Raw genomic sequence first — 16,642 nt, 5'->3', positions numbered from 1 at the left:
CCCGTGATACTTCAGGGGAGTGGGAGCTCCCTTTGGCACCAGAAGCCTAAGGTTATGTGGTCGTTGTCGTAGTGCTGGCGTTGGAGGCAGGTTTAGCGCTGGTGCCCTGGAGGTTTATGGGAAAGAGCCTGGCTAGGGGGGCCATGCTAGGAGCAGCTTTCAGGCTATATGTCTCCCCTCTCTGGCAGCTGAGCCTCTTCTTCCACCCTTTGCCCTTCGGAGTCCAAACAACTTCTGTTTCCGGGCTGCATAACTGCACTTGCTTCTCCAAGTCCTGCCTACCGGTTTCTTGAGCTATCTTTTGTTGCAGTCTGAAATTAAGATTGCAGGCTTCTTAGGACATTAGTTTTTTCACTGGTGTTTAAAAATATCAGACCACCCCGTCCTCTTTTCTGTGCCTCTAAGGCAGCCCCATTAGTAGCGTTGCCAGCTCCAAGTTGGGAAATACCTGGAGATTTGGGGGTTGGGGTGGGGCTTCAATGGGGTATAGTCCACGGAATCCCAAAGTGGCTATTTTCTCCAGGTGAACTCATCTGTGTCGCCTGGAGGTCAGTTGTAATAGTGGGAGATCTCCAGCCTCTACCTGGAGGTTGGCAACCCTGTCTATGAATGGCAGTAGTTGTGCCTGTTTTAGCTCTGGATTGTTGTTCTGGGAAACTTTGGGAGGTGACCACCACGGTAGACTGCCTTTCACCTCCCTTCCATGGCGTGAACCTTTCAAGCGCAGGTGAAATGTGCCAGAAACGTGCACTTTGCTCCCAGTCGTGTCGTTGGCAGCCGAGCCTGAACGCTGGGTGGGTTTTTGTTGTGTCTTTGCCTCCTTGTTGCGTCTTCAGTGCCCACCATTAAAAGGCAAAGTCCAGCGAATTCTTCACTGGGCCTGGAAGGAGCCCCCGGCCCCGCTTGCATCTGCCTTACCCTCAGTGGATCCCGAGTTTGCGATCCCTCCTCCAAAGCCTCTGGAAGGGATCCCCGAGCGAGAATTCTTTGTGAAGTGGGCCGGCCTCTCCTATTGGCACTGCTGCTGGGTCAAGGAGCTGCAGGTGAGTGGGGTCAGAGTGGGCCCCGTTGTATCCCCGGGTGGGGAGGGTGGAAAGGGTTGTGTGAGCCCTTAGGCCAGGGGTGTCAAACATGTGGCACGGGGGCTGGATTAGGCCCCCAGAGGGCTTCTGTCAGGCCCACAGTGGAACTGGCTGTCTTCTGCTTCTTCTTCCAGTTCTGCTGCTGCTGCGTCATCCTAGATTTGTAGCTTACAGATACACACCTGAACAGCATACTCAAGATTGCAACAGCACAGACATTTTGATGCAATAATTCAGAGCAAGAGGTGTCAGTTATCAGACACTGTTAAATAAACACAATATTGCAAGAGTGCTAATGTTTTAAGCACGTTTTTATTTTAAGTTAAAAAACACCCTTTGTGTTTGTGTCCTTTATAAAGTTTATATCTCCACTGCCTGGCATTACATTTTATGACACACATGGCCCGGCCCAAAAGGTCTCATTAGATCTGGCCCTCATAACAAATGAGTTTGACAGCCCTGCCTTAGGCACTCTTTCTTGTCACGCAGCTGGAGCTCTACCACACTGTGATGTACCGCAACTACCAAAGAAAGAACGACATGGACGAGCCGCCAGGTTTCGATTATGGCTCCGGAGACGAGGATGGCAAGAGCGAGAAGAGAAAGAACAAAGACCCCCACTATGCTATAATGGAGGAGAAGTATTACCGCTATGGCATCAAGCCCGAGTGGATGATGATTCACCGTATTCTCAACCACAGGTGATGGCATGGGCGTGGGCCAGTCGATCCCCTTGCACACTGAAATGAATTCATAAGAACACAAAGGAGCCACATTGGATCAGACCGAGGGCGCATCGAGTCCAGGATTCTGTTCAAAAGTGGCTGACCAGTTGCCTCTAGAAAGCTCACAAGCTGGATGACTGTGACAGTGTCCACCCATTCGGGCTTTCTAGCAAGTGATATAAAGAGACATACTGCCTCTGGTACTGGAGGGTGTAGATATCCGTCAAGACTAGTAGTCATTGTGACTAGGAGCCACTGATAGCCCCATCCTCCATGAATTTGTCCAGTCCCCTTTCAAAGCCTTCCAAGTTTGCAGCCATCACCACATCATGCGGCAACGAGTTCCACAGTTTAACTGTGTGCTGTGTGAAGAAGAAGTATTTCCTTTTCCTTTTCTCTATACTGAATCGCCCACCTTTCAGCTTCAATGGATGACCCCGGATTCTAGTATTATGGGTGAAGGAGCAAAGTTTTCCCCTGTCCGCTCTCTCCACACCATGCATAATTTGGTAGACCTCTGTCATGCCACCCCATACTCACCCCAAAACTTTTTAACTGAGCCTCATAGGGCAGTTGCTCTAGCCCTCTGTTCACTTCATTGTCATGAGGTGTCTTGGGTGCGTCATAGTTAAAAAAGAGGCAAATGTATAACTCTACCAGCTGATATTCTCCTCCAAAATTAAGTAGAACCTCCAGGTCCAGAGGCAGTGTATCTTTTTTTCTTTTGCTGAGTATTTTAATGTGTGTGTGTGTGCGCGCCTGGAAGTCATGGTTGACTTCTGGCAACCCCTAGTGGGACTTGGACATTTCAGAGAGGTGGCTTGCTATTGCCAGCCTCTGTACCCCAGCCCTGATATTCCTTGGAGGTCTCCTATCGGAGTACTTGCCAGGGTTGGCCCTGCTTAGCGTCTGAGATCTGATGAGATTGGGCTTGCCTGGGCTATCCAGGTCAGGGCCAGAGGCAGTGTATCTTTGACAACCAAGGATTCAGAATAAACTGTGCTAGAAGATGGCTGTTGTCTTTGTGCCTCAGAGTCATCTGTGTGCCTATTGCTGGTGACAAGTGCTGGACCTATATGGTTGATTTGATCCAGCAGAGCTCTAATGCTCTCGGGGACTGTAAGTAAACCAGTTTAGGATCCGCAAGGAGCGAACAAGCTGCTTTCCACAGACTGGGGAGGCTGGAGCAAGCGTGACTCTGTTGTTCCAGCTGCCTAGATTAAAACAACCCACAGGGGTGGGGTGGGGTGGGGGTTCTGCCAGGCAGGCTTCATTGGAAATGAACAGGACGTTGCACTGTTAGTTTCAGTGCACCTTCCCAGCAGTGTTCCCTCTAAGTTGAGTTAGTGTGAGCTAGCTCACAGTTTTTAAGCCTGCAGCTCACACATTTTCATCTTAGCTCAGGGAGGGTGGCTCCAGAGCAAACTAATTTATGCAGCAGCCAAATCACTGGCTCACAGCTTTAATGCCAGCAGCTCACAAAGTCGAATTTTTGCTCACAAGACTCCACAGCTTAGAGGGAGCATTGCTTCCCAGTGGATTCCTGCCCTGAGGTCAGCTCTACCTCACTCTGCAGTCCTTAATGGCAACCCAGAACAGTCCTTCTTCCCTTGTCTCGATGTAAAGCCTGCCTGCAACTGGAGAGCCAAGCTGTGTGTGTGTGTTAGTTTTGTGACCCAGCTGTGATAAACTCCTCTTCTGTCATGCTGTTCAGCTTCGACAAGAAGGGAGATGTCCACTACCTGATCAAGTGGAAGGATCTCTCCTATGACCAGTGCACCTGGGAGAGAGACGACATGGACATCCCAGACTATGAAAATTTCGAGCAGCAGTATTGGAATCACAGGTCAGTGCTGGAGACATTGGAGGCACGGCCGTGCAGCAGCGACCGCAATTGAGGGCTAGGAACTTGGCAAGTCTAGGCCGGGAGTGGGGAATGCTAGAGTCCTCTAGCTGAGTTGTAGATGGCCTGCTTTACCTGTAGGGAGTCCGTGGTTCAGTTCCTGGCATCCTGGGATCACAGGGACTCCACGTGAGACTGCATAGGGCAGCTGCCAGTCAGAGTGGGAGAACACGGGGCTGTGATGGGCCAGTGGTGTGACTCAGCGCGAATCTTTCCGTGCATCGTTTTCTTTCTCCGTCACAGGGAGATGATGTTGGGGGAGGAGAGACTGAGCAAGAAAGGGAAGAAGCTGCACGATGACAAACTGGAAAGGCCTCCAGAAACACCTATTGTGGATGTAAGTGAGAGAGAAGTTGGGCGGGGAGGGGGAAGCGGTAAAGCCCGAGAGTCCACTGGACTTAGAAGGAATCCTGCATGAAGGATTGCACTGTGATTCAGCTACATCTCTGGCTTTGATTGCAACGAGCGTTGCCCACCTATCTCCAGGCCTATATTTGTGGCCGTAAGGTCTAGAAACTTTTCCAGTCAGAACCGAGAGGTTGAATTCTGTGTGTGCTGCTATGTTCAGAATCATAACCACAATCCAGCTGGGCTGAATCTGCTCTGAGCTCCCCCGCCCCAATCATTTAATCAATTGATTCACCAAAACGTGAGCTGATTGACCAGTGGGGCCCAATTTTTATTAGTAAGACTTTGAGAGTAGGGATGGGCACAGACCAGAAAATCCTGAACTGGACCCCAAACCGAACCGAGCAAAAAATGCCTGAACCAAACTGGCTGCAGCCAGGAGAGGGAAGGGGATCACTTCGAAGTGCCCACCCCCCCGAAATAGACGGATGTAATGGCTCACAGCCATTTAAACCTAACAGCCGATGGGCGGATTTTCCCAGTTGTCAGGTTTAAATGGCTGCGACTCATTTTACTTCCAAGTGTGTGGGGGGGAGTGAAAGGGATCGCTGAAATGGCTTGCATCCATTCCAGCCAAACAGCAGGGCTGGTGCACCTGTCAGCTGTTAAGCTGAAATAGTTGCAAGCCATTTCAGCAAATCGTCTTGCTCCCCCCCACTTCCCACCATGAGATGCATGAACCTCCAGAAACCATGTGGAGGGTTGTGGGATGGTGATTGAGGCAAGATCGCACAAACCATGACCCGGTGATTTTAGTAGTGAACTGAGTGTCGTGGGCAGGTTGAGAGTTCTGTAGGTTTCTGGGTTATTACTGTTACTAGAGGATGAGAAGAAGAAGAAAAGGCCATCTTTTCAGATTTTGTAAACCACCATAAATAAGCGTTCATTATACTTGATCACCTGATTGTGTGTGTAAGATGCTGTCAACTCTCAGCCAACTTAGGGAGACTCCATAGGGTTTCCAAGACAAGAAATGAGCAGAGGTGGTTTTCCATTGCCTGACCATGTGTAGGAACCTTGTCTTCTTGGGTGGTCTCTTGTCCAAGTACTAATCAGGGCAGATCCTGCTTAGCTTCCGAAGTCTGATGAGATTGGGTTAGCTTGGTCCATCTAGGTTAGGGTGACCATCTGATTACCCACTGCATCAAGTAAAAAAAAATAAAATTGGTTGACAGCCTTAATAATGCCTTTTCTTCCCCCACTTGCCCCTCTGCAGCCTACGGTGAAATTTGACAAGCAACCATGGTATATTGATACAACAGGTGGGACTTTGCATCCTTACCAATTGGAGGGCCTCAACTGGCTGCGGTTTTCCTGGGCGCAAGGAACAGACACTATTCTCGCCGACGAGATGGGCCTTGGCAAGACCGTCCAGACCATTGTATTCCTCTACTCTCTGTACAAAGAGGTAGGCATTGGCGTTAATTGGAGCCATTACCAGTTTCCCCAGCATCCTTTGCGAGGGGACTGCAGATTAGCAATGTGTCTCTCCCCACCCCCTTCTCTGTACACAGGGCCACTCCAAAGGTCCATATCTGGTCAGCGCTCCCCTGTCAACAATCATCAACTGGGAACGGGAGTTTGAGATGTGGGCACCAGGCTTCTATGTGGTCACGTACACGGGGGACAAGGAGAGCCGGTCTGTAATCCGTGAAAATGAGTTCTCCTTTGAAGACAATGCTATCCGGACTGGGAAGAAGGTTTTCCGAATGAAAGTAAGCACTGGCTATTTGAGGGGATGGGGTGGGGAGATGTGTTTCTTGTGACCCACAGCTTTTGGGACCCTGAAAACAAAATAGCAGAGCAGGTCATTGAAATCTCTATTTCATAATGTAACCGTTCAACTCTGATCTCTGCAGGGCCTGATTTGGATCACGACCGCTGTGTGGGAGAAGGAGGAATTCTTGCCTTCTCCAATGTGCTGTTTTTGGTGGCTGTGGGGCAGGGACCATTAATTTACTTATTTGGGAGCCAGCATGCGCACTGAATGCTTGCTCGTGCTGACTGCTCACAGAGAAATAATGCTGCCCCTGGGCTGTTTCAGATGCTGAAAACAGCATAGGAGGGAAGGCAGGAATTCTCCCATGCAACTAATCCAGTTCTTATCAGGCCATGCTGTGCATTTACTCACAAGTTGCCACTGGGAATGAGCAGCTACAGCATAGCTGCAAGTCCCAGTGGTGAACTCATGCAGTTTGTAAGTCTAATTAGGCTCTAAGTTTAGAATTGCATTGCCAGTTTCCCACAAGCAAAGCTTTCTGTCTTTAAAGGGGAACTCACCTTACTTTTTCAAGAGGAGAAAAGCTGTCTGGATCCAGCTTTGAGAGCTGTAGTCTGCTGTGCCTTCTACTGCCTGAGCACACATATCTTAGTGTTTGCCATGTGAGATGGGGGGGGGGGAGTTGAAAGTAGACAACGACTTCTGTCGTAAAAAAAAGAAAGTGTCTTACTTGGAAGGCAATAGTCTCATAGTCGCAATATGACTAGCAGGACCCCTGAATATCAAGTCAAACTTTATAACATAGAAAACATGGAACTCTTCAGTCTTGTGTTGTCCTCCTCCTCCTCCCCTCTCATTACCATACGTGTTACTGGGTATACATTGTGGACAGAATTATTCACGTTGAAACAATGAACATATCCTTAATGTACAGGGGTCGTTTCATAGAAAAAGAGCTAGGGGAACTCATTAGCATAACTCATTAGCATATGCCACATCCCCTGACATCACCGGAATTGTCATAAGGCCACACCCCCTGACATCACCGTAAGTGTGTCATAAGGCCACACACTCCGCCCCCAATGGTCCCGGCCGCCGGTGGTGGACCTGCAAGGCCGGCGGGAGTGCAAGGAAGCCCCGCGAAGGCCCTCCCTGGCCCCAGACAGGCAGGGGTGGGGAGAGGCAGGGAGGAAGCAACTTACCCTCCCTCTTCTGCCTCCTCCTGGCTGAATGAGGGCCGGAAGCGGGGCGGCCGGAAGCAGGGGGCGGGGCTTTGTCATGTGCCCCGCCCCCCGTACCTCACCCGGGGGAACTGCGATCCCCCGCGATTCCCCCCGAAATGACCTCTGTTAATGTATATGTTTATCCAACTTTGAAATCATCATTTAATGGTGTAGGTTATATATAAAAAATTTCATACTACACATTTTGAGAGAGTAACATCTTGTCTTAAAAAGCATTTTCACTCCTAAAAGAGGAAATCTTTCGTAGGAGTTGTTTTCAGAGTTCCCCCAATTTTTAATTTTTTCCCCCCATTGCAAATATCAGGGGGGGAAAAACCAGGGGTCATTTCGTAGAAAAAGAGGTGCAGGAGCTCATTAGCATAACTCATTAGCATAACTTATTTGCATATGCCACACCCCCTGACATCACCAGAAGTGTGCTAGAAGGCAACACCCACTGCTCAGGCTCCACTGGACTGTTTTGGATTGCTAGCTATTGGGGGGGGGGGAGAACCTGCAGATCTGTCCTCACAGAGGAGGGAGAGCTTGTACCTAAATAAAACTTGGTCTTAAAGGTGCCACTGGACTGTTTTGGGCCAAGGGGAGCTCTGCAACTTACCTGGCTGCTTCTTGCTCTGACCGAGGGCTCCTGGGAGCAGGGGGTGGGGATTGTTGCATGTGCACGCCCCCTGGGCTCTTTACTGCCGGAGCTCCGCTCCTGTGCACTCCTGCAGGAAATGAACCCTGGAAAAAACAACCGTAGGAGCAGTAAGAGGGAGTGGGGAGAAATGTTCTCCCTCCCCAACTTGTTCCGTTCTTCAGCTTCCACTTCTCCTAGGATTGCCAACTCCAGGTTGGGAAATTCCTGGAGATTTGGGGGTAGGACCTGGAGACGACAGGGCTCGGGGAGGGGAGGGAGCTCGGCAGGGCCATAGGGTCCAGCTTCTAAAGCAGTGATTTCTCCCAGGGAACTCTATTCTGGAGATCCGCTGTAATTCTAAAATATATCCAGCCCCCACCTGGAGGTTGTCAATCCCAACTTCTCCCTAATTCTAACTATCACAATTTCTTGAATGCAATTTAGAGACACCGTTTTCCCCCAGTAAGACAGTGTAATTTTTAACAAAGAGTAAGTCCCAACATTTCCCCAGAGGTGAGGGTGGACGCTTTCTCAAAGGAGAAGAAGTACTATTTTGTAAGCCTGGCAGATTTATGGGATGAGCTTCAGAGATTTCTGTTTGCTCTGCATTGCTTTCCTAATCCATTTCGCTACTCATAGATGGCAGGCCAGCGGAGGGGAGGGGGACACACATTGATTTTCTGTTGCTTTGATTCATAACCAGGACCTGGCATGCTGACATACTGCCCTGGAGTGCAAATAGACACACATTTGTTTCTCCCCTGTGTTGGCAGAGACACCAGAGGGCAGTGACGTTATCTTCCTGTTTCCTCTAGAAAGAAGCTCAAATAAAATTCCACGTCTTGCTCACATCCTACGAGCTCATCACGATTGATCAGGCCATTCTGGGATCTATTGAGTGGGCATGTCTGGTGGTTGATGAGGCGCATAGACTGAAGAATAACCAGTCTAAAGTAGGTATATCTTTCAGGAGTGGGCTGTAGGGATTTAGAATAAATGCTGAATTACTGTTGGGTTTCCTAGAATTCTGAGATATTTTTCTTCCCAAACCAAAACCAGAAGCATGTTACGTTCTTGCACCTCAAAAAGTTGGATTTTAGCATGTGCAATGGTAACATTTATCTGCCCTCCAGAGGGGCCTATTCCCTGCACTTCTGTAGGAGTTCCTGTTCTGGGCATAACTCGTTATTGAAGCCCAAAGTAGCCACTGATGAAGAAATGCAACCAAGGATGGATAATTCTCTTTAGTGTCTGTCTGAACAATCGATCTGGAGATCAGGTTCTGAGGAAGGAACTATGTAGAACTTGGGGCCATCGTCAGAAACACTGCTGTGCTGCAGTCCTCTGCTTTACCCAAAAGTCATGGCCGTGCATTTCCTTTTCCTTCTGTTCATAACCTGAAGGGTGACAGAGGCAGTGTTTGATGGGATGATGTCACAGTTTCACTTACTCTACGGAGTTGTAGCTCTTGGCAGCATCTTCTTCTTTGCAACAAGATCCACTCTTATTTAGCAGCACACAATTGCTGATGGGGTGGGTGACTGGTGTCTTTCTGTAGTGAGTAGAAGTCAAGATTCTATAATGGTTGGCCTGAACTGTCCACTCCATTTCTCCCCCTGCCCTTCCCCCAAGTTTTTTAGGGTGCTCAACAGCTACAAAATTGACTACAAGCTGTTACTCACTGGGACACCCTTGCAGAACAACCTCGAGGAGCTCTTTCATCTGCTCAACTTCCTCACGCCGGAGAGGTTCAAGTGAGTATTTACACAGCTTGTGCTGGCATCGCATAGTGGCCGACATTCAGAGATGAAAATCAGAAAGTCTCTGGTTTGTATCTCACCTCTCCCACAAACTCACAAACTCTCTCTTTCTGGAGGAAAATAACTACACCATCCTCTATCCCACAGGATTGTTATTAAAGCTCGCAACAGGATGATAAATTGGATCCCCTGGAAGTGTTCATGGAAGTTTGTTTATTTATCTAAAGCATTTTTATCTGGCTATCTCCTTAGACTCAAGGTGACTAGCAAAGCAACAGCAAGTTGCGAACACGTAAAAACAACTGAATAGTCCATCAACAAGATAAAAACCACAAGAAGCAGATCTTTCCTTGCCTTCTCCTTTCCCAAAAACACCCTTTTTCTCTTGTGAAACTTCTCTCTGAGCGTTGGAAGAGCCTCATGAGCAAAATATGCCACAGGGCCAGGAGTGGGGGCTGCTGTGATGGGTGGGAATAATGTAAAATTGCCTCTTGGTTCATTCTCCTGCTGATGCAAATTATGGACAGAAAGGGAGAAAGATGTGATTTTGTTTGCTCTCTCCTCGTATCTGCATTTTTGCCTAGTGAGCTACCTGGGTGCTGTCCGTGCTTGGGTTTTAGGGTCTCCTTTGGGCACAGAAGAAGGCCCAGCACTGTGATATGAGCCCCTGATAACGTGTTTCTTATTTGTTTTTAAAGGTCATGTGTTTTCTCCTTTAATAGGCTAATAGCAAAGCAGAGAGCCTGGTTTTGAATAGTGAAACCAAATGGAGGTTGAAGGGTTAAACCCCCCCCCCTGCATTCCCTACATGCCTCAGAGGCAAATTGAGGCTGTGCATTTTGTGGCTGGAATGAGAGGCGTGAACTTTCCCCCTGCAGGCAAACTGTGTTGCTTAGTCGGCCCAACATGGCTCTACCTCTGTTGCCTGGCTGATAACTGGCTCGGCATACATTATTCCTACAGCAACCTGGAAGGGTTCCTGGAAGAGTTTGCTGACATCTCCAAGGAAGACCAGATTAAAAAACTGCATGATCTTTTGGGCCCTCACATGCTTCGGAGGCTGAAGGCTGATGTGTTCAAGAACATGCCTGCCAAGACGGAGTTGATCGTGAGGGTGGAACTCAGTCAGATGCAGAAGTAAGTTCTTGCCCCTCAGTCAGATGCATTTGATATGGTCGACCATCAGCTGCTGACCCACCGCCTCACCGACGTGGGGATTCAGGGGCTTGCCCTTCAATGGTTTGCCTCTTTCCTACAAGGTCGGGTACAAAGGGTGGCAGTCGGGGACCGCCGATCCATAGGTATCCCCTTGAATGCGGTGTGCCTCAGAGGGCGGTGCTTTCCCTGATGTTGTTTAACATCTATATGCGCCCCCTTGCCCAGATTGCCCGGAGTTATGGGCTTGGGTGTCATCAGTATGCAGATGACACCCAGCTCTATCTGATGCTGGGTGGCCGGTCAGACTCAAGTCCCGATGACCGTCATCGGGCTTTAGAGGCTGTGGCTGGTTGGCTCCGGCTGAGCTGATTGAAACTAAACCTGGCGAAGACGGAGGTCCTGGGCCTGAGTCAGGCTGTTGCAGGGTTAGGGCTCCCTCTCTCGACCTTCGACGGGGAGCCTTTGGTGCCAGCGTCTGGGGTTAGGAGTTTGGGGGTGCTCCTGGACTCCTCATTAACAATGGAGGCCCAGGTGGCAGCCACTGTCAAGTCAGCACGGCAGTTGGTCCCCTACCTTGACTGCGATGACCTGGCCACAGTGATCCATGCGACGGTGAGGGCAGGATACAAATGTGAAAAATAAATAAATAAATAAGTAAATGCAGAAGGAAGTTCTGGTCCCTCAGGACTTGGCAGGGATTCAAGTAGGGCTGACAGGATGAAACCACAGCTTACTTCAGGGGATCTGGTATGGGGTGCTCTCATCCCTTGTGGTTCATGTGGTCTAGAAATTGTTTGACCCACTGCTAGGGCTTCGTATTGTGAGAAGGGGGTTCATCAACCCACCTTTCTTTCCAGATTTTTTTTTGGGAGATAAAGTCCCTTAGTGAAGAAGGGAAGCTGCAAATGGTGGGTTGCCACAGTGCTTGCAGACTATTCTGCCAAAGATTTCAGGTTTTGGTCCTCCTGTTGATGACTGTAGCAGTATGTTATGAAGTACCCAGTATCAGGAGGCTTTGGAACATCTGTCAGTGCCATTTCTGTTGATTGCTGTGACAGTAGTGTGAATCTTGATAATCCTGGGATCACAGGGATTCCACGTGAGACGACATTTGCTGGGGAGAAGCTGATGGTTCCAGAGGTACCACCCCGTTTGATGGTCTTTCCCACCTCTGTCCATGTAGAAAATACTACAAGCTAATCCTGACCAGGAACTTTGAGGCCCTGAACTCCAAAGGAGGTGGCAACCAGGTGTCGCTGCTCAACATCATGATGGATCTGAAGAAGTGCTGCAACCACCCGTATCTTTTCCCCGTGGCAGCTGTGGTAGGTCTGTTTGATTTGTTTTCCACCTTTTGTGTTTCCACCTCTGTGATAGAGGTTTGGGGTGGCCTGCTATCCGGGGGGGGGTGCGTTATCCTGTCCAGGTAATACCCAAGGTCCTTGCAGTCTAAATGTCAGGTGAGGGTGGGGGGAGCCCCAAAAGGGAGGGGAGATTAAAGCCAGGGGAACAAGATCAAATCCAGTTTTGTATGCCAAGGCTTTGTTTTGGGCAATGATGAGAAGTAATTGATCCAGAGTAGGCGAGTTTTCTAATACTGGCGAGTTTTCTATGACTATTATAACCAATCTTTCTAGTTATACATCTGAATGGTCTAATATTATAGGACAATACTATGACAGTTTTTATATTAAATATAAAGGGTATTATTTCTACATGTTGTTTACTATAACAAACTGTTGTGTGAAAATTTTATAAAAATTTCTATGAGGTTATTTTATGTTATACCATATAATCGATAAGATCAATAAGATAAGATAACAATGATAATATAGTATGAGAAAATGGTAGAATATACCGAGTAGGTCGTTATACTGATTTTTTAAGTTAATATGTCATATATTCTTATGCCATTACACCATATATATTGTGTTATATATTTGTTAAGCTATTATACCATATACTTTGTCTTATAGACAGACAGATAGATAGAGGAATGTCCTCAACATCTGTAAAATTGCCCTTATGTTTTTGATAATTATATTTCCTATGTGTTTCTCCCTATCCCTTTTTTCTTTCTGTATCCCTTAAAATTTTTAAAAATAAAATGTATAAAAATAGAGTAGGCACTCGTGATGCTTATGGCTCGCTGTCATTCAGTGAGAACTGTGCAGCAGGTGTTAACCCCCACCCCCCATGGATGGATCGGCTTTCCCTCACCTTCTTTTGCTGTGCTCTTAGGAAGCCCCGGTATTACCCAACGGGTCCTATGATGGCAGCTCGCTGGTGAAGTCTTCAGGGAAGCTGATGCTTCTGCAGAAGATGCTGAAAAAGCTGCGAGACGGAGGCCATCGGGTGCTCATTTTCTCCCAGGTGAGGCTCAGGTGACCCAAACTGGGCAAACTGTGAACTTCCTAGAGGAGGAGATAAAAAACAAAAGGGAGTGGGAACAAAAGCAGGGTGGTGAAATTGAGCCTGTTAGCTGAAGCACTCAGAAGAATCTCACCATCGCAAGAGAGGTTCACCATTGCAGGGATTATTTAACTTATATGTTATTGTTGTCACGATTTTTGTGTGATCTTGTAACCGGCCCTGATCCCATTCTCAGGGAGGGCGGGATAGAAATCAGTCAGTCAATCAATCAATCAAATAAATAAATAAATAAATAATAGTGCAGTATTGCAGTAGGGAACTGAACAGCAAAGCAGGGAGTCTCTGATTCAATTCTTGCTTTGCCATTGGCTGCAAGCAAGCCACTGTTTCTTCAGTCTCTGGTCCCTATCTGTGTTACGGGGTAAGAACACTGACTGACTTGATGAGTTGTAAAGTCTGTATGTTTACTAAAAACTTTATAAGTGTTATAGTACCAAACTGCCTTGTGTTGTAAGTCTTAGTATAGGATTTCAATAGAAACATTAACAACAGTTTGTCCCCGGACGGAAGCTCACTTTTCCTTGAGCTGAAAGTGAAAGTCCACTTCATTTTTTCTCCCCAAAGAACTACGAGAGAGTAAGGATTGCGCATCCTTAGATGACTCCACCCACTGTGTTTCTGCATGAGTTGTTGCTCTGAGAGTGCCTCATCATCAAAAAGAGGTGGGCTCAGAGTGGCAACTCTTCCAGAGATGCAGTGGGCAGTCTCCTTGGAGGAGAGGAAATTTCCCCCCATATCTTTGTGTTGGGAACTAATGATTTATATGTCAGATTACCACAACCCAGTGGATGCTGATTGGGAAGGAGGCAAGACCAGAGCAGGGAATCATGCAGAGATTCAGTGGGCAGCCTCTACAGGGGGGGCAATTTGGGCTTGCAGGAGCATTTAAATTGACTATTTCCCCCCCTTGTGATGCATGAGTTTATGGTCTGTTTTTGTTTTGTTTTGTTTTTTTGTTAGATGACAAAAATGCTGGACTTGTTGGAGGATTTCTTAGAATTTGAAGGTTATAAGTACGAGCGGATTGACGGGGGAATTACAGGAGGGCTGAGGCAGGAAGCCATCGACAGATTCAATGGTACTTTCCTTTGGCTTTCCCATTTAGAATGCAATTTGTATGCTAACCTCTGGAAGCGATTAGTGTGTTCTGAACCACTGGAAGCTTGCAAGACAGAAGTCTTGCGGCCAATGGGCCAACAGTGTTTCTAATAAAGGGTTTTTCTTCAGTAAACGTTTTGTCAATTTAGGAGAATGAATCACTTGGTTTATTCAGGGCCCACTTTTTTCTTTTTGAGGCTGTTTTGGTTCTGACATGGTGTTGCCCAACATGGCTGCTGTCATATACTGAAGTGTTATGCTGTTTAATTTCCAGCCCACAAATAGTCCAAAGGGAAAGATGCAAAGTCAGGAGAGCTAGTCATGCAGAGACACAGAGGACAACCTCTTCTGCAGGTGTGCTTTGGACTCACGGGTGCTATTAGTTGTTTAATTAGTTGATTTCTCATGCCGCACAAGCCATTCTTTCATAGACCTTGGCCTGGGAATTACTGACTCAAACACAACGCGTGACCCCTGCCATCCGTGTAGACCTGAACTTTGAAAGGAAAAACAACTGTGATATGATAATGAAACCTTGTTAGAGAGAATATATATATATATATGTTTTAGGAGGATTTTAAATTATTATTTATATTATGTTTATGATTATGTACTTATGTGAGCCGCCCTGAGCCCGTCTTGGTGGGGAGGGCGGGATATAAACCGAATAAATAAATAAATTATCCAGTGAATAAGAAATTGGTCTCAACGTTTTTCTTTCTGACATACAGCGCTCAATAGACAGTTTCACTCAAGGTCTCATCAGATGAGACCTTACACCTTTTGTATTCTTTCTACTCCCTCTTCCTTTCTAACTTACATCATTTAAAGGAAGAGGGAGTAGAAAAAATACAAAAAGTGTTAAGGTCTCATCTGATGAAACCTTGAGTGAAATGGTCTATTGAGTGCTGTACGTCAGAAAGAAAAACGTTGAGACCAATTCACTTCAAGGAAAACACCTTTAATGATTTCTTATTCACTGGATAATTAAAGAAGATATATTTTTCTCTAACAAGGTTTCGTTATCGTATCATGGCTGTTTTTCCTTACAAAGTCTATCCTTGTAGACCTGTCAGTTGAACTGGATGCATGGGGCACCCTCCTGTGTAAGTCTGAGCACTCTGAGAAAGGGTGCTCAGGCTGTATGTTTGTTCTGTGCCTGCCCCAGGCCTTAACCCACCCCCTCCTTGTCTGCCACTAACCCGTCTTGGCTTCTTTCCTTCTAGTCAGGACACCTCCTGGACCTCCTGTAATGTCCACGTGCTTCTCTCGCTAACCCTGACCTCCTTTCTGTCTCTCACCCTTTTGCTCCCCCCAACCCGATCCCGTGGATTCTTGTCGTCCTCAGCTCCTGGAGCTCAGCAGTTCTGTTTCCTGCTCTCTACCCGAGCTGGTGGTTTGGGCATAAACCTAGCTACGGCCGACACGGTCATAATTTACGATTCTGATTGGAATCCCCACAATGACATCCAGGTTAATTTTCTGGCTTTTCCTCTTTTCTTCACCATCTGGTAAAATACACCCCGGTAACCCTTGACACTCCCCGTGCCCTCCCGTGTGTCCCTTTGCATTCCTTGCTTCTCTCCTCTGCCCCCCCCCCACAAGGTTTCTGGTGCTTCAAGTTCCCCCCCAAATCCATTTGTCCTTCCCCACCAAAGAGCTGCTGATGTTTCTGGGAAGAGCATGACTGCCATGACTTTCTCTCGTATTAATCTTGTGACCCCCCCACCCCCCCACCCCCATACCAGGTCTTTTGCATGAGAAGTGTTTCGTGTGTTGTTCATTTTATGTCATTTCACAAAAACTGGCTGCATGTTATCTTCTTCTTGGTGCTGTTGAACGTTGTTTCCATGTGAACTGTTTTCAAAGTGGCTCTTTTTGCTGGGGGCTTAATCACAAAGTTGCCTTATTTTTTTACAGTTTATTTTTGGGGAAGGAGGAGAGACCTAGGGCCTAATTGCCTGTCTAGGTCATAGGGTGGCCAGCTCCAGGTTGGGAAATACCTGGAGATTTGGGGGAGGTGGAGCCTCAGAAGGGCAGGATTTGGGGCAAAATACCTCCTTAATGAATCATTAAGTGCCATCAAGTTGCAGCTGAGTTGTGGCAACCTCTCATGGGGCTTTGAAGGCAAGAGATAAGCAGAGGCGGTTTGCTGTCACGAGAGCCAGTTTGGTGCAGTGGTTAAGTGCGCGGACTCTAATCTGGGAGAACCGGGTTTGATTCCCCACTCCTCCACTTGCACCTTCTGATGTGACCTTGGGTCAGTCACAAGCTCTGGCACAGCTGTCCTTGAAAAAGAGCAGTTTGTGTCAGAGCTCTCTCAGCCCTGCCTACCTCACAGGGTGTCTGTTGTGGGGAGGGGAAGGGAAAGGAGATTGTAAGCCGCTCTGAGACTCCAAGTGAAGGGCGGGGTATAAATCCAATCTCTTCTCTTCTTCTTCTTCTTCTTCTTCTTCTTCTTCTTCTTCTTCTTCTTCTTCTTCTTCTTCTTC

At 47.5% G+C, this 16,642-nt stretch overlaps 1 protein-coding gene across 1 annotated transcript in view; it reads left to right on the top strand.

Moving 5' to 3' along the window:
• The window catches only part of CHD5 (chromodomain helicase DNA binding protein 5), an 85,380-nt gene that overhangs the window by 29,098 nt on the left and 39,640 nt on the right, over positions 1 to 16,642 (top strand). Inside the window, exons 10-22 of the mRNA XM_015429816.1 lie at positions 837 to 1,043; positions 1,572 to 1,783; positions 3,522 to 3,653; positions 3,954 to 4,047; positions 5,335 to 5,526; positions 5,633 to 5,833; positions 8,517 to 8,654; positions 9,334 to 9,455; positions 10,425 to 10,598; positions 11,803 to 11,944; positions 12,861 to 12,992; positions 14,013 to 14,130; positions 15,499 to 15,623. Coding sequence (XP_015285302.1) covers positions 837 to 1,043; positions 1,572 to 1,783; positions 3,522 to 3,653; positions 3,954 to 4,047; positions 5,335 to 5,526; positions 5,633 to 5,833; positions 8,517 to 8,654; positions 9,334 to 9,455; positions 10,425 to 10,598; positions 11,803 to 11,944; positions 12,861 to 12,992; positions 14,013 to 14,130; positions 15,499 to 15,623 — 1,989 coding nt within the window. The remainder of the gene's footprint in view (positions 1 to 836; positions 1,044 to 1,571; positions 1,784 to 3,521; positions 3,654 to 3,953; positions 4,048 to 5,334; positions 5,527 to 5,632; positions 5,834 to 8,516; positions 8,655 to 9,333; positions 9,456 to 10,424; positions 10,599 to 11,802; positions 11,945 to 12,860; positions 12,993 to 14,012; positions 14,131 to 15,498; positions 15,624 to 16,642) is intronic.

The sequence above is a fragment of the Gekko japonicus genome, unplaced genomic scaffold (genome assembly GCF_001447785.1).
Source record: "Gekko japonicus isolate JY-2015 unplaced genomic scaffold, Gekko_japonicus_V1.1 scaffold1166, whole genome shotgun sequence".
NCBI lineage: Eukaryota > Metazoa > Chordata > Lepidosauria > Squamata > Gekkonidae > Gekko > Gekko japonicus.
The sequence above is the reverse complement of the archived record's forward strand: the minus strand, read 5'-3'. Positions and strand labels throughout refer to the sequence as shown.